At 29.5% G+C, this 23,633-nt stretch overlaps 2 protein-coding genes across 2 annotated transcripts in view; both read left to right on the top strand.

The window, feature by feature from the left end:
- LOC148227493 (fat-like cadherin-related tumor suppressor homolog) overlaps positions 1-23,633 on the top strand; it is a 153,544-nt gene that overhangs the window by 92,102 nt on the left and 37,809 nt on the right. The window lies entirely within an intron of this gene.
- On the top strand, positions 21,040-22,405 carry LOC148227495 (uncharacterized). The gene is made up of 2 exons (XM_088201245.1): positions 21,040-21,756; positions 21,829-22,405. The coding sequence occupies exons 1-2, from the start codon at positions 21,164-21,166 to the stop codon at positions 22,355-22,357; spliced, it is 1,122 nt and encodes a 373-aa protein (XP_088057371.1). The 5' UTR covers positions 21,040-21,163; the 3' UTR covers positions 22,358-22,405.

The following is a 23,633-nucleotide window of genomic DNA, read 5'->3' as shown; positions in this document are numbered from 1 at the left end:
ACAACCAATGAAATCGCCTCTAGGGGCGCAACGCTTCTGATAATAAATAATTGATTTATATAACAATAATAACGGTATAAAAGAATTTTTATTTTTCATATTAAATAATTTGAGAAGGTTGTGCCAAAAGTTTTAAATTACGGTTTTCAGAGTTCTAGGCAGTAGATTTGCTAATTACAGATATTATAATTCACTTTGAAGACTGGGATTGCTTAAAGTTTTCAATGTATTTTGGTATTGTACTGTATTCGATGATAATAAAATGTATATACATAATATTAGTATAGTAATAAATGTGTAATATCAAAAATAAAGATAATAATATTTATTTCATATAATATATTATTACCAAACATGTCCAAGATTATAAATCTGTAATTTTGTTTGTAAACTTAATCATGTAGGCTGATTTATATCTATACATAAGTAATCAATTGATTTTAAGATTTAAATATTGGATGAACGTGATCTGTTTGTGCTATATCTTAATTTTCGTTGTCAGTTTTAAATTATATTTTGATCATATCTTAAAAAATTGAAATACCCTTATAGTTAATCATGTTCTCGCGTAATGATATAGAGGGAAATACAAATATTCTAACAAAATAAATGGACTGTATTGTATTATTTCAACTATTTATACCAATGCCAAGAGTATTTACCCATTCGGGAATTCCTCAAGGATCTTATCTGGGCCTTCTGCTTTTCACGTTATTTAATAATGACAAAAATAAGGCAGTTACAAATTCAAGTTTTCTTTTGTATGCAGAAGATTTAAATTCATCTTCTTAATTCGCTAACATTACACAAATAACTGTTTACATGGTGCTAGTCCGTTGTATATTTCAATGATTTTTTTCTTTCTTACTATGTATTATTTTTTATCATACTTGAATTTTAATATTTTGTGTATTGTAATAAGACTATATATTGTTTTTTACTATTGTGACGCATTGGGATAACCAAGGTCACGAAAGTCGTAATTTAATTTAGATAAATAAATATACTTAAGTTTAAATAATATATTATTTTTTTTAATAAAACAGCAATTTATATTTAATTAAATTTATCTTACATTTGCAAATTTAAATTAAGATACAATATTTTTGCATAAAATTTATCAGTTTTTGCCAATGTAATGTTTAATTATAATTATAATTGTTTTTATTTACTTTTCCATAGCAATGAGAATCTTAATGTAAACAAAATCATTTTTTTTGATATTATGTGTATAAAAATGTATACTCTGTGTACATTACCGTCGTTAAATTTGATTACTAAATACCGGAATTTATTAACAGCTTGTAAAATAAAACAAGTACCATTTCACCCTAATTAAAATTATTTTTATATATTATTATTAGTCTTTTTGACACCACGTCATAGGATGGGCTTTTGCCTTATATACAAAAACTTTTCATTCGATGTCTTTGATTAGTCGCCTTTTATCACAAACTTGTCTTATTTTTATCACATCTTTTGTCTATCCCATGGTCTCTTGAATTTATAAATCCATTTGTTTTTAGTTAATGGTGACAGTTTTAGTATTTTTTGTCGTAATCTTTGGCACCTGCAGAACCTGGAGGAAGTTTCTTCAATAATATTTTGTCTAATTTCAAGTTTATTTTTATTCTGCAAGTCTCATCCTCAAGCCTTGCCTCTCAGGATTTCTTAGAATTTTATAGTAATAGTATAATTATTAATATTTTCCATTCTTTTGAAGTCACTTTATTCTTCTCTATTTTAGTAATTAATTTATGCACGTGGCTATTTAGAGTTGATCCTTCATTCTTAGTAGCTCTACAGATATCGTCTCTGTTCCGAATACTCTATTGATTTTTAAGTTTTCTACTGCAAACTTAATTCATTGAGTGTGTGTGTATTCTAATACACTCGATCATTACCCTCGTTACTACTGTGATTTTCAATTTATTTTATGGCGAGTTGAAGTATGGTTTCCATAAAAATAGTTCTTAGTATTTTACCATTTGAATTTATTAAAATCGCATTATTGCAGTACTTGAAAAGCTATGTTATTTGCTATTTACAACAACACATGTAGATGAAAATAACTAGTCCTCAAAGGATTTTATGCAGTTGATTTACTTTTATGTTCCGCGTGCTAGAAAACATTTGTTTCAAATAAAAAATACACTTCTTAAAATTTACAAATTGATTTCGCATCCTTTATTCTAGTAATAATATTTAAATGAATTCCTTATTCGCAAAAAATTGTAAAAATAATTTTTTAAAATAACTGAGATTGATAAAAAAATAAATTATATTGTAATTATAATATCGAATCAATACAGTTATTTTAGTTTAAAAAAATGTGTATGTAATACAGAATAAACTGTATTTGACTGTATAAAATCATACTCAACTTTATGATTATAATCAAAGCTTGCCCAATACTTTAGCACTTATAACTTCGGCCGTGATTTCAGCGCAGGTTCATAAAAGCGATCTCGCAAATAATAATAAAGACCTCGCATTGTAATAATAGCAATGCGTACCATATACAATAATTTCAAAAGGTTATTGTGTGTACAATGTAAATGGCCTCTTGTTGAGAGAGAGAGAGAGACGAGTACTTGCAAATGCTCTCCAGCAAGTACAGTGGTACGACGAGAAACTGCTATACCGAACAACGCGAAATGGCGTTTAACAAAACATCGTAAAGTTAAACTTAATTTATGACGTACCATTTTTGTTTATGTACTCCCAGTTAGATTGCACGGAACGATCGGATTAGCGAGGAATAGTTGTAAATTCGTGGAGCATGCGCTAGATTCTAATTGACGTTATTGCTTCGCCTCTTAAGCACGCGTTTGCTTTTGAAACTTTGAAACCATAGGGTGATTCAAACTGTAATAGTTTCTCATTTGATTTATAAAGTAAAGAAAACGATTTATAAAATATAGATGTTGAAATTATATTATATAGTGAGAATATTATATATGGTTTTATTCTAGCCCCATAATTAAGCACATGTTTATAAATACCAATTTTATATAAATTGCTAAAGTAGAGAGGCGATTAATTCGATAATGCATGTATTAAGTAAACATAATTTAAATATGAACTTAAAAACAGACTGCTATGGTTTTAATGTCTAGACTGGATAATTAAAATATTCGAGTGCTTGTATCATATGAACATTTTCCTATTGTTATTTAGTGTTTGCTACACATCATAATTGAAAAGTTTTGTATTTATTTGAAGCAAAGAAATAATATACTCCACTCAATATTAAACTCGCATAAGTTGAGCTAATGTTCAAAGCAATAAACGTAATTTAAATATAGGAAGTAGAGCGAGAGATATTTATATTCTCGCTAAATTTAATACAAATTTTATTTAGTCAATTGAGTTAATGGTATTTTTTTTTGTAGATATATTAAAAATATATATACATATAAAATATAATAAAATTTTTAAAATATTTATGGTATTATATTAAGATGTTGTTGCTGAGGAATTTTGATCCAAAAAACTGTTTTTACGGTTTTATTCTAGCATTGTATTCCCAGCTCACTCAACATAACCAAATCATTTCACTGCATTTAGTTTTGATTATCAAGTTGCCTATAACATAATATTAAATAAGTCACAACAACTTATTTAAATTTTTTCAAACAAATATTATTTTTTTAATCAAAATTATATCTTTATTTTAGCGAGATATGTACTTATAAACAATATTTTCTTAATAATAAATAAAATAATTCAGTAATAAAAATCACACGAGGAAGACAATGTTTTTGTAATAAATTATTCCAATTTATTCTGTTAAAATTCTAATTGCGTTTCAGTATTATTACTATAAAATATAAAGAAATTTACAACGGAGGCAGCAGTTGTTGCAGTAATTCATAATAAGTTACTTGGCTATGGGCCAAGTTCAAACGTATCCAAGTAGTAGCCAAATATTACAATATTTTGTAACTTACTGTATTTTGTAGTGAGCACATGTAAATTTAAAGCTTCTACTAAGGAATAATGAATTGCCAAAATAAAATATTATTTTATTTATTGACCTGATTTATTATATACATTACTTAAATTTAAATATGTCGCTCGTAATCGATAATATACAATATTTATATAAATAAAATATTAGTTTTTTATGTACATATTATCATATAAAATATTCTAGTCTTGTTGTACATATATATTAAAATCAACATTATACGTCAAATATAACATGTTAACTGTAATAATAAATATTTATTTATATATTATAAACATGTATTAATATAAACATACATACAATTAATAAATTTCAATTTAAGACAAGTCAGTTTATGATCGATCCGTGGCAAAAAAATCTGTTTAGGAAGTGATAATATTGAGATTTTAATCCATATATTAACCTCAACATCGAAGGTCAAAATTTAGGGTAAAGAATAAAAAGACGAGACACAGCAAGCTAGCCTTACACCTTATAAATGTATATTGCTGCATTATGTTTTAAAAAGTATCTAACTACTAGATTTTTATTTTTTTATAACGGTATTTTATTCTTAGTTAAACGAGTAATTTTTATTACCATATTAAATAAATGTTAATTTCTTTGCAGCTTTTCGAAAGTCTTTTTTTAATTAAACATGTAAACTTGTATGTATTAATAATACAGTCCAATCCCGCGTATTTTCGTAATTTTTAAACTTCATGTACAGTACGTTCATGCGTTTTTAGGGGTTCAAAATAATATACCTTAAGCTTATAAAAATATTGCACAAAATTAAAATAACCGTATTTACAAATATTATGGTAGCGGTCATTCTGTCACCTTTTTGCATAACATAAACATACAAAAATAACGTAGGTTATTAAAAAAATCAGTTGCACTATACCTTTCATATAATCTAAATAATATATTTTATAACATTTGTTAAATAGCCTATTTTTTATATTTTTATTTTTTAGAATACTTAAATAGCTCAAAGCAAGAGTCAATTTTTAAACAAAAGTACTGAATATATATATATTAAAAAAATATATAAAGCTGACCTAACTTAACCTTATTTAATTTTCTTTAAGAAATTTGATTTTATGCGTTAAAAAAATTAATTACACTCAATTTGTTTTTTTATTTGTGACCATAGAAATATAAATATAACGAAATTTTAGATTTTTAATTAATATTAAAAAATAATTTTTTTTTTAATCATGTTTTATAAATTACGTCTAAAAAAAGTCAATTTTGGTCATAACTTAGAAATAAATATATTTATTTTATCTCAAAACTAGCTAACCGTAATCCTTGTAAATAGATTGGCTGCCTAATAAATTTGATGTATTCTTATTTGAAGTGTATTAAAGTAGTTGAAATAATTATTTCTTATTTATTTAATTTTTTTGGACCACTTGAATAACCCTTGCATACATCGTACTCGCTCTTCCGCTCTTGTACCTTTATTTGCAAAATTTATAACATATGTATGGACCAAAATTTATTTTTTCACATATTAATTATTAAAATTATTTTGATTTAGGGTAGATTATGGTAATCATATCGTAGCTTTACTTAACCTTACCCAACTTTTTATATGAACACTTTTTTGTAAAAACAAAATGTTTGTACCTTTATTATTAAAATTAAGTACACGTGTACTATATTTATATATTTTATAAGAAAATGTAGACTTAACCTAATATATTTCAACATATTATTTTTTTAAATATAAACAAATATTCTATTTTAAGTTGGATTATGCTAGAGTACGCACGTAGCCTAACTCAATCTACCTTAGCCTAACTTTAATGTAAACGTAAACACATTTTTTTAAGAAATTAGGTACACATAAACATAAAATACATTGGAAACCGTTATCATAACCTATCTAAGGCTAACTTGAATATTTTAAACACAATATTTTTTGAATAAATAAAAATTCAGATTTATATATTCAGGTGTGTTAAAACGTATCAACTAAAGACTAACATTATGTTTTTTTTTAATTTCACTTTTTTTCACTTTTAACTATTTTACAAATATATTTTTGTTGTAAATAAATTTTATTTACAAATAATACATTTTACGAAAATCATAAACTATATCAAACCTAAACAAACTTTTTTTATACACAAATATTATATTATATATTGGGCTATGCTAGGTTAGGGTATAAACGTTGCCTAACTTGACATAACCCAACCTAACTTCAAAATTTATTCAAACACTTTTTTTATGATATTAGGTACACATAGACCTAAGTTTATAAATTTAAGTGAAAAAAAGGAACCAACCTAACCAAAAAAAAATTATAGGCAATTTTTGTTGTACGCGTGTTTTATTAGCAATATTGTCAGGTATGCTAAAATATTAGTCAAACAATTAAAAAATACATTTGTAAAAAAATTCCATAAAAAATTTAATATATAAAATTTAAAAGTATTATTGTTTTAAAAAAAATATTTTTTTTATAATATTATTTTATATATTATTAATTTTCAATAAAAACAATAATAACTGTAAAATAAACAATAAAAACCATTTGAAAATAAATAATCATTACGAAAATCTTACTATTTAAACTAGATTTTAATTTTATAAATATTATTATACATAAGGACGGAATAGCGTAGCCTATAACGTCTTAGACTAGTAACTCTGTTGTGGCAGGTTCAAGACCCGGCAGCGACACTAGAATTTTTATTGTTTTAAAAATGCGTTTTTATTGAGCACCATATTTAAATCTAGTGACGTCTATTGACTATAAATTAACACCGATTCCCAGACTTTCAGTCTGGTGTTTAATACTTGTGGGTGTTCATTATGTCTGATTGACTTTCTTTAGTACAGATTAACATTCTTATTAGGTTAAAAGATTAAAAAAAAATATATTTGAGATTTTTTTTACTTTTTGTTATATTGTAATATTTATATATATAATATTACTTATAATTTTAATGAACTAAGGTTTCTCAATTTAATATGAAAGTAATTCTGTGTGAATATTTTTTAACATAGCTAAATCAACTACATATCTTTATTTACCCCTCTTGCTATTTTAGTGAAAATTAATGGATTTAGCCATTATTTAAGAATAATTTTTTTAACCTATTTTTTTATTATATAATCATCAAAATTTAAATAGTAGTTTATAAAAGGGTTAAAGTGTTATTATAAAGTAATTTAATTCTCTATCTTTTATTATTTTAGTATTTTATTACATGTATGTATTTTTAGATTCACTTTTTTTAACGATTAAAATTTAAATAGTTGAAGTTATAAAGCAGCAATTTTACACCTGCTTTGTGATAAAATAATTAAATTTACTTTAATAAAATTATATAGAATTAGGCCAAAAAAATTTTTTAATAATAATTAAAACATTTTTTCATATTTTATAATAACATTTTACCTTTTTCATGTTAATAATTTAATTATTTCCTTACATTTTTACCATGTATTAAAGTCAGATGGCAATTTTAAATATCATTAAACGCTTAAATAATTTTTATAGGAAAATACATTTAGAAAATATATTTTTTAACTTTGTGCGCTTTTGGAATTTCTTCTTTGACGGCGCACTTTTGTCAGATTGCTACTATGTGCGAAACCAATCTATCGTACAACACGTATAATAATACATCAATTATTATGCTTATTAGAATGATTCCTTGATAGTATTTTACACAATAAATGATCGCCTTTTTAGGTATGAAGCATATCACTCCTTTATTTCAGTAATTTAGCAGTACTTCGAATTCTTAAACATGTTTCATTTTTTTATGCATACATTAGAGGAGCTCCGTTCCTCGTACTTTGCCATACAACGCACACCTTATCTTCTAGGATGTTTTTCAAAATCCAGTACGATTTTTAAAATTACCGTAGCAGAGTACTGCCACATATTCATCAGTTTATTATCCACAATTATAAAATTTAATACATAAAATAATACACTAACAAGTTCCCAAATTAATTTATCTTTATGAGCATGGCGTCAGTAGGGCGTCAACGACTATTATCGTTAGCATTTACTTACTATTATCATGATAATATGTTGTTGTTTAACAGCAGTATATCGTTGTTGAACAGCAATATGATGTTGTTGAACAGCCTAAGGGTTCAAGAGCTCTGCTGGAATTCGATCACTACCAGGAAATTTATTGTTTTTGAGTCTCATAATTGCCTTTAGAAACTACTACGATATAATAAATTACTTACTATTATTTGAAATGTCTATGACTTCAAGACATGTAAAGTCCCTTAAGAAGAATAATGTTTTAAGGCATTCAAGCATTAAGTCGTCGTCTGCGCTTCTCCGCTCAAAATACATATACCTAATAATTTGTAGAAGTGAGCAAACAAACTGCGTTTTCATATACGAACTTAACGAGTACGCGGAAGGTAATAAAACCTTACACAACCATAAACATGATATTACCACATATACATTCGCGTAGTACCATGTTATATTTCCGCATCCCGAAATGACACATTACACACATCGGCTTCATCTGGCGTCGTCATTTTTCACATTCAATTTGCATACTTATAACGCGGAATTCCGTCACCCGGAATTGTTCGTCGTTACCTACTAACGAATTCCGCTTAAACGTAGCAACCGAATTGTTTTCGTTTCGCATTTGAATATCGAATTTGCGTTTTAGCGTTTTAACATGTCGGAGGCCTGCGCTCGCAAATATTGAAACGGCCCTGCCGTTGCTCGCAATCGTGTTAAGAACTTTGTCTAACATACGCAAACTTTCAAAGTTTCGCAGCAAACACGGATCGTCTTTTATTGGAGCGCGTGCGAAGAGGACTCTTAGTATTATTATATTTATGTGTTTTCCACGCGTTGAATGCTCAATTTCTTGATACATATATCAGTTTAACGATTGGGACATTTAATAGTGACCTGATTGAATTCCAGATGCATTTGCTAAAGGTTATGGAGTAGTTGTTCTTAACCTTTTTCCCAATTCACTAACTTTATATTTGATTTTTGCAATGCGTTTGCTAGCTAATTCTTATACGTTTATTTTAATAATATAAATAATTTTGCAAACATACAAATAGTATATACTATACATGTTATTAATTTATAACTATTTTTATGATTACAATTTAATAAAATATATTATAATGTAAATAGTTACAATTAAAGCAAAAAATAAATAAAAAAATATTAAGTACATTAATTTGAGTACTAAATATCTAGAGATTCACTGAAGATCTGGATTACTGAAACTTGCTAGTTTAATATCACCATTAACAAGGCCAAGCTTTTTATACTCTTTTTTTTGTTTTGGGGAAAAATTTACCTTCGTACTATCGGTATCACAAAATTAAAAGCGGTAGTACCGAATTTTTTTTTTTAATTGGTACATTTTATTTGCTGAAAACAATATCTTCATGGCTTTGAACTACATTTTGTTTGCACATAGAAGCATATAAGTAAATAATGCTAAATTTAAGGGTGTAAACGGCATAGGATATTATTGTAATAATTTATTATGTAGTATTTGCGAAAATTTAATTTATGTTACTCTTAACATGATTAGAATTATTTATCTTTTGAAAAAAAATAATAAATATTCTAAAATAGATAATAAATGTGCAATAAAAAAATATGAATACATGACATCTGAATCACTTAAATCTGTTTTTAGAAAAAATATATCGCACCTTAAACAAACAAATTTACAATTTTCTTGCCACTCTTTTCTGAAAATCGTAGCTCACAAAAAATAATAAGTAATATAAAAATGAATTGTTAAATGCTGCTCTGGTTCATGGTAAAAAAAATTAGGAGCATCTATTTTCTGTATTTCCAAAAATATTTTCACCCACAATATAGTAAATGAATAAAAGTGAGATATAAATTATACAAAATGGTTTTGTACACAGTCGTGTTGTTGATTTTTATTAGTACTCGTAGACATCACAATAAAAGATGAGCGTAAAAAATATTTTTAGAAGTGCCTGAATGTATGGAAGGTTAAAGAACTTTTTATTGTTTGAAACATGAAAAATGCATAAGCAGACTTACGGATAATTGGTCATGAATGTTGACAACTTAAGTCGAAATTTGACCTGCTTCTCAAAATAAAATAAAAAGTTACTACATCTTTATTTGCTTTATTTAAAGAAAATCTTACGACTCTTAAAAACAAGTTCTTTATTTGTTAGTCAATTTTCTTAAATTGTATTTGTGATTCAATATTTATTTATAATAAGTACCTGACCTAAGTTATTACATATCTACAACATTATCAGCTTCTTAAATTATTATCTTGTCTTGATTATTAGGCTAATTATTTTTAGAGGAAAAGTTGAAAAAACCTCTTTGAGGGTCTTTAAATAAAATTCGCAAGAATTAATCAACATCTAAATATTACATCATAAACTTAGCAGTAAAGCATTTAGTTCGACTTTGAATAAATGGAAATTTTGTATCACCAATTATTTATAATCATAATGTCAATACCGGTAATACCAATATTAATCGTTTTTTCCCTCAGTAATACCGGTATTATTTCAATCTCTAGTCACATGCTCAAACATTAGCTTGTGATGAGCAAAATAAAAAAGAAATTGATGGACGAGTCAATCTCAAGTTAGAATTTTTTATTATTGCATATTTAAAAGTCCTCGCTTTTAATAACTTATTTTAAAGTATAAAATTAACAACGCGTAGCAAAATTTAGGGTCTCAAAAAAGGCAACTTACGGAATTCAATAAAAAATTACAGCATTTCCCGCAATATATGTATAATATGCTGACGCTTTTCAAATGTTAAGACATCGATTCGGAAAGTAACATCGCAAGAAGAGTCAACAACTTTTTAACTTAAATTTCCCGAATGCTTTGCATCTATTTATGTGAATATTGGCAAATACTTTCAAGTATTTGCCAATGTGAAATTCGTATAATGGAAAAAGCTTAAAAAGTGTAAATTGCAAATGACTTACACTTCTAAACTTATATCTATTTTGAAAGTCTCAATCTATAGTTGATAATAGTTATAATATTATATTTTTATTATAATGTTGTAATTTGAATCTTAATCAGTAAAGAAAAAAATAGTATGTCAATTGCTCTGACAACAAAAATCCTTATTCCCGATGTTGTACTAAAAATGAAACAACATAATGGAAATTTTAATTGTACTGTATTTTAGTACATGCATCGATTGAATCTTCTTGAATAAATTTCATTTAAAAAATCGAAAACAAATATTTACAACATAGCTTTACTTGTCCAACTAATATGTAGTTACAGAGAAAAATGAACTAAAAACTGCAACTAAATCTACAGATGCATATATTTTCTAATCAAATACAAAAAGTGTGCAAATATAAAAAAAAAACTAGCATCATCTGGTGATTCTATGTTTTTATATAAAACACAACTAAGGTTGCTTGATATAATTAATCACAAATACATATATTCACAATCAGTCAGCATACCCTAGTGAATTTAATACACGGATCACCTAAAAGTGTTTAAAAATATTTACACAAATGAGGATTTGCTGTCTTTACAAAAAGACTTGGAGTCGCTGTAAAAATAATCAATCGATAACTGGTTTACTTTTAGTAATGTTAAGAGTTACATTATCCATTGTTAAGAGAGATATCTCTCTTTCTGACTAAATTAATTTATAATTTAGCAGTAAATATATATTTTCATCGATGACTTGGAAGTGACATTGTAAATTTATTAATAAATATTAATAATAAAATTTTAGTAAATCGCGTTTTATTTACGCTAATTCTCTATTGGCTAGAATCCTACCCAAAATAAGAACTCAACATTGTTGTAGTGGATTCAATAAAAATTTCCTACGTATATGTATTTATAAAGGAGAGTACACAATCCAATGCATTTTCACAAGTTAAAACTAAATAATTTAACTCTTGGTGTAGCGTCTATTTAATAAAGCACTTTCTAAAGTTTCCAGGGAGTGGTGTCGATAATCCATCGATGCTCGTGTCCCTAGAGAGTCACGATCGAATTCCTAATTCTTGATCAGCGGTCAAGACGTTAGCTCTTAAGAATGCTCCTTTTTTAAGAACCATCCAGCTTCTCAACGAGCTCTCTGATGATACAGTTGTTTTTGGCGATAGCGATGAGGAGTTGGAACAATTTACTTGAGACAATTTGTACAATACTGGTATAATTTAATATTTCATTTATATATAATGCATATTTCAGTTATTGTAAAGTATATATTTATGTATGAAATGTTGAATAAAACTGTTTTGTATGAAAGCCATCATGACGCATTGCGGAAATTTTTCAAATCAATATGGTCAGATTAAAAATAATTAAATAAATATGTTTTAATTAGAAAGATTAAAAAACTGTTTCTTAAAATCACTATATCAACTCAATGTTTTTTGTAAAAAAGCAACAATAAATTATAACTTTCTTACAAACCTTGCTCCTTATTAAGCTCTTAAGCATGATTTAATCACAAAAAAAGCTATAAAATAAAATTGAGTACATATACTTACAATACAAAGATAACATTTTAATATTTTACAGTACAATATAATATGACGCAGTTTATAATAATTACAAAAAACAGAAACGACTTACAATAAGTAAAATATTACAGACCTATAAGACTCCCATTGAAATATTTTCTTTAGTTTTAGAAAAAACATATGAAACAGAATAGGTAAAATTCTTTAAAAACAATAACTTATTTATTTATAATATTTCACAAGTAAATTTTTTAGACATTAACCAAATCTTCCCTGTAGTTTTGGTGTATGCATTGCGTTACAACTTAAGTAATATTTACACTGTGGGTTTGGAATAACTTGATTAGTCCAGTCAAATAAGGCGAAATAAAGGCTAAACCTCGGAATGAAAGATACCAAGCTGAAATTTTGCACAGACCTTCGTTTTGTTGTTCTAAGGACAGGGTGAAAAGTCTCATAAAATATCGTGTCTGCTAATCAAGATATCAAAGGTCAAAGGTCACAAAATTTGTTTTTTTTTGCAAATATCTCGCGTTTTATGCGTTGCACGTCATTAGATGCTTCACAAAACTTGTAAAGCATAAAATTATCTACAAGTTTAGTTATTATATTTGTTTTGTATCATTAACCGTTTTTGAGATATAGCGCGAAGAGTGGGAGGCGTACATCCGTTTATAGAATCCAGCGAGTATTTCTACCTGCTTAACTTGGTATAAGCTTTGAAAAAGTAAACAATCGTGAAAAAAGTTGTCTCGGCAAGTCGTTTGAACCATAATTTTATTACTTTCTTCATTGTATTATTAGGAATTAAAAATGAAATATTGCTCGACAAGAAATTTGTGCGAAAAAATTGAAAGAGTTGAGAGATGTCCTTACGGAGTATGTACCAGATGATAAGAAGATCATTTCCAAATTAAGAGAAAAATATTTAACTGATATTATAGTTATAACGAAGATTGGATCATTCCCTATTTTTTCTTTTCGCGATGCTCAAGCTTAAGTTTTATCCATAGCTTGGTATGAAAATAAAAAAGGCACTTCGGAAGAAGAGCACTTGCGCGTAGGGGAAGCTGCTGCGGCGATTATTAGAGAAGATATTCGATCTTCTGTTGTTGAGACCAAGTCTTATCCGCCCCCGAGTAAAATATTAATGAAGAAATTCCGAAAACTTTATTACATTTTCTGCAAGAAGTTATTATAAAGAACAGAAAAGGAAAGACGGGGCATTTTAAAACGAAATACACAGCTATAAGTCATGCTATAATGACTTCCATACGAAAACGGTCCTTTTCTTCGCAGTTATTAATAGGCCTATCTGTATTTCTTCATAGAAAAAATACAGATAGGCCAAACATCCAAAAAGATTTTTGGATGTTTTGTCAAGTTTAGGTTTTTTCGCTTCATATAGTGATACTGTAAAATGTTAAATTTCAGCTGTTTATCACCCACAGCCTCGTAATCAACCATCATAGTCAAGTGCCTTAGTACAGTATGCAGCAGATAATGCAGAAAAATATTTATACTCTTGATGGCTATAATACTGTTCATATAATGGGAATGATAAAAATAATAACTCCAAAATCTGAAGTTATATCTGATGACCGCATAAAGAAATTTACAACAAAACCAAGTGCAAAGGAGTTAGCAGCACTATCACATATACCCCTTCTAGTGTATGAAAATCATGTCGTACCCGGATTGAGCAAGAGATTCAAGTTCAAAATTTTAATGATGTAGAAGAACTAACCGAACAAATATTTAATGTAGTTGATTTGTTGTGGAAGTACGGAAAGTGGAAAAATATCTCACCGTTGCCAGGGTGGAATGGATTTATTGAACAACTTACAAAAAACAATGAGAACTTTGTAACTTCTCGGATTCTGTTTCTTACTTTTATTCATCATCCTGTGAGTAATATGGACACAATTTACACCACATTACAGTGTGCTATAAACACTGCCAAGAAACATGAACAAAGAACATGCTTAATAACTTTTGATCAGCCGTTGTACATAAAAGCACGTGAAATCGTAGCAGCTTCAGATGCTAGCTCAGACTTGTCCAGAGTAGTTGTGAAACTAGGAGGCTTTCATATGCTTATGTCTTTTATTGTATGCATAGGGTATATAATGAATGGAAGCGGAATCAAGGAAGCTCTCAGTACAATTTATGCATCGAATTCTGTCGAAAAAATGTTGGATGGTCCCGCTTTTGCAAGAAGTATCAGAGGCCATACGTATTACTTTTTGCATTATCGATGATGATTTTTGAAGATATGGAGATTGAAAGTTATAATGCTTGAGATAGGTTCATTCAGCAGATAACAATTTGCGATGTTTTCTACGAAACTGTGGAAGAATGTACAGGTAACTCTGGCTCCGTAGTTTACATAGCGTTATCCTATAAACGGATGCGCGCTTCCTACTCCCCGCGCTATATCTCGAAAACCATTAACAATACGAAGAAATAATTTAAAACAAACTTGTAGAAAATTTTATTTTCTATAAGTTTTGTTAAACATTTAATGACATGCGACGCAAAAGAGGCGAGATATTTGCAAAAAAACGATTTTTATGACCTTTGACCTTTAATATCTTGATTAGCAGACACGATATCTTTTGAGACTTTTCACCATATATTTAGAACGCCAAAACAAAGGTCTGTGCAAAATTTCAGCTTGTTATCTTTCATTCCGAGGTTAAACCCTTATTTGACTGGACTAGATACACATATACCTTTTGACAACTGTTGTGACTTTTGATGATGACACTGCATCATCAAAAGTCATTCATAGCTTTTCATTAGTACATGAAACCAATATTTAGATATCTTTGAGATAATTTAATTTTATTACACTAATTTTATGAGCGAATAGTAACAAATATATAGAGATGTACATGTACAGTAAATTGACATGGAGAAAGCAAATATGGGCTAAATGCAAACTAGGTGTTAAACTCCCAGTTAGCAGTAGACGATATACATTCAACTTAAAGTAAATGTGAATGTATAGTATACAAAATTATGAGGTTTATCAAGCAACTTTAATATCGTAATTATACTAATCGACCATAAAATAAATAAATAGAAAAATTCTTGGTCGTCATATATCAAACGCTACGCATTTCGGTGGATTGAATTCACTGATATGATTGCGGGGTTGGATTAAAATTCAATGTTCCGCCACTGATTTAGGAAAGATATTGTTTTATTCAAATTTAATTTGAGGTAATAATTAAAAAGTTCACCGACCAATGTTAATTATTTTTGATTGCATTGGTTTTTAATATTTTCTTTTGTAGTAGGTACTTCTGACCCACAAAACCTTTATGTTATATAATAATTTAAAAAATCAGCTTTTTGCATAGAGCGCTTAATTGACAGAGAAATAGACGTTTGTTCTGCACAAAAAAATCCAAAACCGAACCGACGTTACTAGCTCTAGACCAGTCACGTAGTTTATTCATTATGGATACGACAGAGCCGGTAGTAAGTAATTCATATTGGAAGCTAACGTTTCGCCCATGGGCGACTTTAATTTTGCATGGCGAACGCCCGACACCGGACATTCGCTTATGTCTGTATAAATAAATTTTCAAATAACCTACTTTTAGTTTCAATGTGTGCTGTAAGAATTTATAGGGAGCACAATTTAATCCCGAGTTAATTCGCCAAAGACAGAAAAACGGCATTGGACACACTATATCTCCCTATCCGCGACCCAAGTTTCCAGGAACGAATCCCCTGTCAAATGACCGGTGACACGGGAAGGGCTAATTGCTTGCTAAGCTGATCCGACACTAGCGCAAAATAGTTTCTAATAGGTTTTGGAAAGTTTTGAAGTTTCATCTCTCAATTAGGATTGGCAATAGTTTAATTTTGAGGGTGACGGTCGAAGGTCGAATGGTAACACCTTTTTTAATTGATAATGTCAAAAGTAATTGGGGTGAAACGGTCAGAGGTTGTATTATGACAGGGACGGCAAACCTTTTAATGTATGCGTAGCGATTAATTAAAAACAATATTTATCATGTTGCTTACGTGCCGGCTACTTTTTTAACTGAAAAAAAAATATTTACTGCAGACTTTTTTTTAATTTATTAATTATTTATGGATTAATTAATCCTTTTGTTCTATAATTGACGTCAAATTTTACTTTTAATAACTCAGACTCGTTCATAAATTCTAAAAATAGCTTTTTAGTATACATTAAAAATGAAATATTTTTTTGTCATCTCTAGCTTTTTTAATGAATATTATTTATAAAAAAAAATATTTGTTATAATTACTTACTATTAATACTATCTATCACGTTTTTTAATCGATCATACAGATTTTATAAATCATTTCTTAAATTGAATTGAAACTCTTATCTACATATAGATCTCAATGTAAAATAGTAAAATATCTTTTCTTAAATTGTCTATATTGAAATTTCTTGGTATGATTTTTTCATAAAAAAAATTATATGTATTTTAAAATATTTGATTTTTGTAGTAAACGTCATAAGCAAAAATTTTTCCAGATGAGGAACACATTTTACTTTGACAATCCGTTAGTTATTTGTGCCCTGTATGACACATTGGTTCTCAGCATTCTTGAATCGGAATCTTTAGTTTGTAATTCCTAAATAGCTAAAATATAAATAATAACAAAAATGGTTATCAAGATACTAGTATATGTTTTTTTGCGTATTATCCGTTATATTATTTTTTGCGTATAATTATAAAATGTATTGCTTTTGATACGTTTGTGGCTTATTGAAGTAACTTGTTAAATCACGATTGTCATAAATTAATTTCATTTTAATAAATAAATTTACTAAAATGTGCTTTGAGAATATTTTCAATAAATTTTATTTATAAATTTAAACAGATGTTAGCTGGTTCTTGCATTAAAACATAAATATTATTATTAACATCTTCACAATTTGTTGTAACTGTTTATTATTACTATTTTTTGTTAGATAAAGAATAATTCTGATACCACGTTTATCTGATTATATTTCCAGTTAAATAAAGCACAATAATATTATTATAATATCAACATTATTCCTATTGACTCAATTCAAAATACATCTTTGCGTGCTGTATATTTTTACTTTTTAGTACATTTTCTTAAGGTTTTTATTTTAAAAGAAAATTTAAAAACTTAAACTATATTGTTTATAGCATTTTGAATTTAACCGTATTTAAAACTTAAATATTACATGGTTTTTAAGAACCTTCAATGAATTTTTTAGAATGCCGTTTAGTGATTTATTTAATTTAATATGTATATTTGCATATAAGGGTGCACACTTTTGTGCCACGTGGTTTTAATACAGATCTTTAATAATCCTTTGTAACCCATGAGATTTTGTATACTACATAATATCAATGTTCTCTTATTGTCCTTGCAGCGTGTTAATTATGCAAGTTTTGTCGCAACGCATTATTCCACGCTCGTAAATTTGAGCCAAAATTAATAACACTATTCTAAGGGTACACACTATGAGCTAATTTTGAGGTCGTTTGAATGTTATTCAGTTTAATTAGCCAGGGTAAAGCTTGCAGTGTTGAGTATACCGCAGCATTATTGCATACATCCTTAAGTTCTGTCTCAGCAGCCGGCACTTTGTATTCTGCCATCGGAACAAGCCACAAAGCTGAATCACAGTGATATCAGTAAGACTATTATAGTTTGACTACAAGTAGCCAACACTAGAAACATAAAGTCATAAAGGATGTTGCAACGAATCTCAGTGTCAGCTGCACGATGCATATTGACAATTTTAACGAAAGTTTCTTAATTGACGTGTTGTAAATGGTTGTTTCGAGACTGTTTCGCGTTTATTGCAGTTAGTTACACTTTGCCATCAACTTACAACCACAGGGATATTACTAATTTAATGTATATTAACATGGGTGGCGTGTGTTGGTGATTATACTCACGCGATTGAATTAATAAATTAAATAGTAGTTAAAAATCCAATGGCATGTTGACGAGTTATTGATTTGAGTATGGCGAGAACTATTTGGTAACATTATTTTATATTTATGAGAATATATAAGAAGTCTTTTACTTTCTGTGATTTACTAATGTGGTAAATGAAGTATACTTATGATTAAAAATCAATTAATTAATATCTATTGATATTGCTTAAATTTAAAAAAAACATGTAAATATAAAAGTCTCAACAAATATAAACTTGATAATTATAATATTTTAACAATGTCATAACAGGGTCTTAAATGCGACTTTTAGGTTAATATTACCGTTCATAACCTATGAAAAACAAGGTCACATTTTTGTGACAGCATATAGGTGTATCCCTATAACGTAATATTTGGTGAAAATGCGTGTAATATTATTAGTGCTACATATTTCAATAGAATATATGTATATATGCGATTCGATTCGTAATAAGATACGGAAGTATTGCGCATAAAACCCTTATGCATATAAAAAAATAGTTATATGAAAACATAAAAAAAGATATAATAAAAAACGCCGACGGTATGATAAACGGAAAATTTGAATATATAGAGCGTCGGTAACGATTCCCGAAATATGTGTCACGATCCCCTTGTGAACCATATTTTCTTCCTGTTTAAAGTAAAAATACTATATATTATATTGTATATATCATATAAATCAAGAGTGTTTTCTTTTTAACTTTTTCGTATCTGATTTGTCTAAAAATTTGCATGTTGTCTCAAAGGAAGGAATGATCTGCAGATACGTCCATTTGCTTAATTAAAACTCTCGCACGACGTGTCATCAATTACAAAGGAAACAAAACCGCACCGAGGTAAGTTTGAAGTTAGATGTTTACCCGTCGGTTTTCATCGCCGAATACATAATCAAGTTTCGGCGAAAACTTATAAATGTTTTCTTTGAATCTTATCTCACGGAGGATCGAGAAAGTTGAGTCAAAGTCAACACGGATTATTGTAAACCCCTCTAGCCGACGATGAATTAACTTCTTATGTGTATCTTATGAGGGAAAATCAAAGAATAGATTACTCTTCCTGTAATTAAATTATTCAAAGAGACGTTGAGAAACATTATAAGTTTCACGCATAATCGTAAGCATTTAATTTAGTCATAATGATTGTCTTTGTTGTTTCATCAGTCTATTAATATAATTATTGAAACATATTTTTCATAGTTAATTATACAAATACGACTAAATTAAATATTAATTTCATAAACGATAATACTGTTTACATTTGCATTAACTAGTAGATGTTCTAATCTGGTGTTTTGTATTAAACACAACCAAGAAATTTAGATCTTTTTTAAAAATACAAATTTATATATACGTATATATAAACGGCAATACAACAATTTCAGTTAAAAAATCTCATACATAAAACACGTATAAAATAGTGAATAATAAATTGCCTATAAGGCTTTTCAATATACATATAATATATATTCTGAACATAATCATTGAATATTTAATGCGATCTCCATTATTCCATTGCCAGCTCTATACTCAAATACTATTTATTTATTTACGCTTTATTCAAAGCAAATCTTTATATATTGCCTAATTGAATCGATGATGTGTGCATTTATATTTAATGAATCGTTATTTATTGCTACTGATCCTTTGAGAATTTTATATTTTTTATTAAAATACAGCGTTTTAATTAACTTTTTTTTCCAATCAACCGAAGGATGAAATATTTAAAGTTGCATGATCTTTTGTGAATTTTAAATACTCTTATACAATTAATTTGTCCGTTAAAAAAAACAATGCTTTAAAATATAAAAGCAAGTGTATTAGAACATTATCTCGAATCCCTCATCAAACCTTTTTTGGGTCGATATTATTTAAAAAGTATTACAACTTGTTAGTTAAATACTGTATATTTATTTTTAATATAGTCTTTCGAAACGAATAAATTTTTAAAATACCCATTTACCATCACTTATAAATCATTATTTACAGTAAACTATTTGCTACCAAGGACTTTTTGGGGTTTTAAATTTATTATATGTAACCCAGACAAAGTTATATTAGGTATCATAATACGATTTATAAGGGAATTATTTTTATTTTTGTGTAATTATTTTGTATAATTCTAATGAATTATCATGAAATAAAAAATGTTTTTGATTTTATTGATTTGTCAGTTTTTAGTAAATCTGATATTTTTACGATTTTTATTGATTTAATTCAACAGGCAACTTAGTAGTTTTCGTTTATCGTGTGCCCCTTTAGACTATAATTCAGGGCATTATCCCAATTGCATCACAGAAAGTGGAAGCCTAACCCTTTCCTACAAATAAAATTGCTTCGACCTTTTTTGGTAGTAAAAAATCGCTACCTTTTTCTTTTAGAATAATATTTTATTTTTTGTGTATAACACTGAAACCAAGTTTTATTGTTGGTTGCAAATCTTTCAATAAAATCAGTATTCTTAACTTTTCAATTGCTTTATTATACATTGTTCAGTAATTAAAATTTAGAATATTAATTCAAAGAGTGTAAAACACCTTTTTTGGTAATTCTCTAAAATAATACTCTATAAATATTTAAGTAAATCTGGTGTTGTGACATTTTTATGGCACTATGCGGTGGTTCATTCCGCTTTGTGCCTTCGCGGTGTACGGACGCACCTCGTGCTCTGTGCGTAGACCGCGCTGCTGTACACACTCGGACCTGCCAGCTGCGCCGCTGAACAATTTTGCTCACTGCCTACCAAACAACAGCGCCATGAAAAAGGCGCAGACGCGTAAGCGTTCTGTGGGGACGATTAAGGCGTTCCTTAACCCCAGTCAAGATTCGGAATGGCAACTTCCGAAAAAAACTGCCAGACCATCCACTGAGTCCAGGAGCCCCGGACCAACCCCGAGCCAAAACAGGTTCGAAAAGCTTCCCGAGGTATTAGGAAGCAAATCAAGCAGAGTTCCGCCTGTGATTATGGAGGTCACGGGCTCACATCTTCAAACGACGGACCTTATTAAATCCGTCACCAAATCCAGCAACTTCACGTTGCGTTACACTGGAAAAGGCAACGTGTCCGTCCAGTGTTCTTCGCTCGAGCAACGAGCCTTACTAATGGAAGGATTGAGGGGGCATCGCCCATTTCATACCTTCACCACTGACGAGGACAAGACAGTAAAGTCTGTCCTGAAAGGACTACCAGAAGTTCCAACTCAAGACATAGCTGCTGACCTCCAAAGGCAAGGACTCAATGTCGTCAAAGTGACGACAATGAAGACAAAGACGGAGGTACTAGGAGGTTCTCGCCTCTACCTGGTTCAGTTCTCTTCGGATACCAAGACAGCTGCAATCAAAAACATCCGGTACGTTTGTTTCGCCAAGGCCATTCTGGAAAGGTATAAGCGTAACAATGGACATTTAACCCAATGTTTCAGATGTCAGCTTTATGGACACGCAGCCAAAAACTGCCACCGAACCCCACGATGCGTCAAATGTACCGGCAGCCACGCAACCGCTGACTGCTCGAAAACGGATCGTGAGACACCAGCGAAATGCATCGGATGCGAAGGAGATCATCCGGCCAACTTCAAGGACTGCCCTCGCAGGAAGGATTATCTTGTCCAGACTCAGAGGAGACATCAAAGGCCAGCTACCGTCGCGGCTGTCGCCCCAGCTGCACCTGGCCCGACATTTAACTTAGTTCAGGAGCATTTTCCCGCACTCCGACCATCCCAACCGGCTAAGAACTTCTCAGCTGCGGCCGCTAATCTCAAACAGGCTCAAAGATCACAACCAGAGCCGACAGCAGCACCAAACACCGGCGCAGAGGATGCCCCCATGTCGTCCTCGGATCTACGGAAGATGCTCCTCGTACTTCAGGAGATTCGGGTCAAAGCTGGCAAGTGTGCGAGCAAAATGGAGATAGCCATCATGATGGTAGAGTACCTTGATGTCCTCTTCTAAGAAGAAATTGAATTTGCTAACGTGGAATTCACGTGGAATTCGACACAAAACTGGCGAGCTGGGGCTATTGATCAGTGAGTATAAAATTGACATTGTCATAGTTACCGAGACGTATCTTAAACCTCACGTTAAAATATCTTTGCCGAACTTTGTTTGCCTCCGGAGAGACCGACTCTCAAGGCCAGGTGGCGGGGTTGCGATTTTTATTAAAAAATCTATAAAACACGCGCGTATAAATCCCGACGTAATTAACTTAGAATCTGTCGCGATCCAAATTAATAATAATAATAAAATCATCACAATTGCTGCCGCATACAACTCACCCGGAGACGAATTGTTGCAGAGTGATCTAGATGCTGTGCTTGGACTTGGAAGCTCTGTTATATTAAGCGGAGATTTCAACGCCAGGCACTCGCACTGGAATTGTTCTAGTACCAATCGATCCGGTACCATGCTCTTTAACTACTTGCACGATACTGACACGGATATTCACTTTCCAAATTCACACACACACTATCCTTTTAATAACATGTCTCCATCAACTCTTGATTACGCATTAGTCAAAGGTTTTACGCCAATTTCGGGGATGCACTGCATCCAAGCTCTATCTTCGGATCATCTTCCTGTGTTTTTTGCTCTGGAAGGCGATGTTGAGGTCATCCCTGAAATATTTTTTGACTACGGAAGAGCTGACTGGAAAGGTTTTAGAAGTTTCATTGAATGTCGTCTACACGGCGCTCCACAGATATACACTTTACAAAACACCAGGCAAATTGACGATGATATTAATTTTTTTACAAATTTAATCGAGCAGGGTAAACTATCATTTATACCGACGCGTAAAAATATACCAAATAAAGTAAAATTAACTCCAGAAATTATCGAATATATAAAAATCAAAAACAGAATTAAAAAGCAATGGCAAAAAAATAGATCACCCCAGCTTAAAACTTTATTAAATAAATTAACCAGTGATATCCGCGTAAAAATCCAAATAATTAAAAATGATTCATGGTCGCGTAAACTGAAAAAACTAAATCCAGCAGATAACTCATTATGGAAAATCACTAAATCAATTAAAAATAAATATTCAGACATTCCGCCGTTAAAAAATGGAGACGACATAGTAACCTCGAACATACAAAAAACTGAGGTATTAGCTAATGCATTCTCTACATCCTATGTGCTAACGCAAAATTATACGCATCTAAAAACCCAGAGTAAAGTTGATCGTTCAATTCAAAGACTTGATAAAACTAGAATAGATAAGAAAACT

The sequence above is a fragment of the Plectrocnemia conspersa genome, unplaced genomic scaffold, assembly GCF_051122295.1.
Source record: "Plectrocnemia conspersa isolate PC_06_02 unplaced genomic scaffold, ASM5112229v1 ptg000013l, whole genome shotgun sequence".
In the NCBI taxonomy this organism is placed as follows: Eukaryota; Metazoa; Arthropoda; class Insecta; order Trichoptera; family Polycentropodidae; genus Plectrocnemia; species Plectrocnemia conspersa.
This window is presented reverse-complemented; position numbering and strand designations above follow the sequence as displayed.

What these genes read in the sequence shown, in the direction of transcription:
- LOC148227495 (XM_088201245.1), top strand. Translation starts at nt 21,164, where the DNA reads ATGAAAAAGGCGCAGACGCGTAAGCGTTCTGTGGGGACGATTAAGGCG. An exon ending in GCTGCAATCAAAAACATCCG is followed by an intron (nt 21,757 to 21,828) that starts GTACGTTTGTTT and finishes CCAATGTTTCAG; the next exon opens with ATGTCAGCTTTATGGACACG.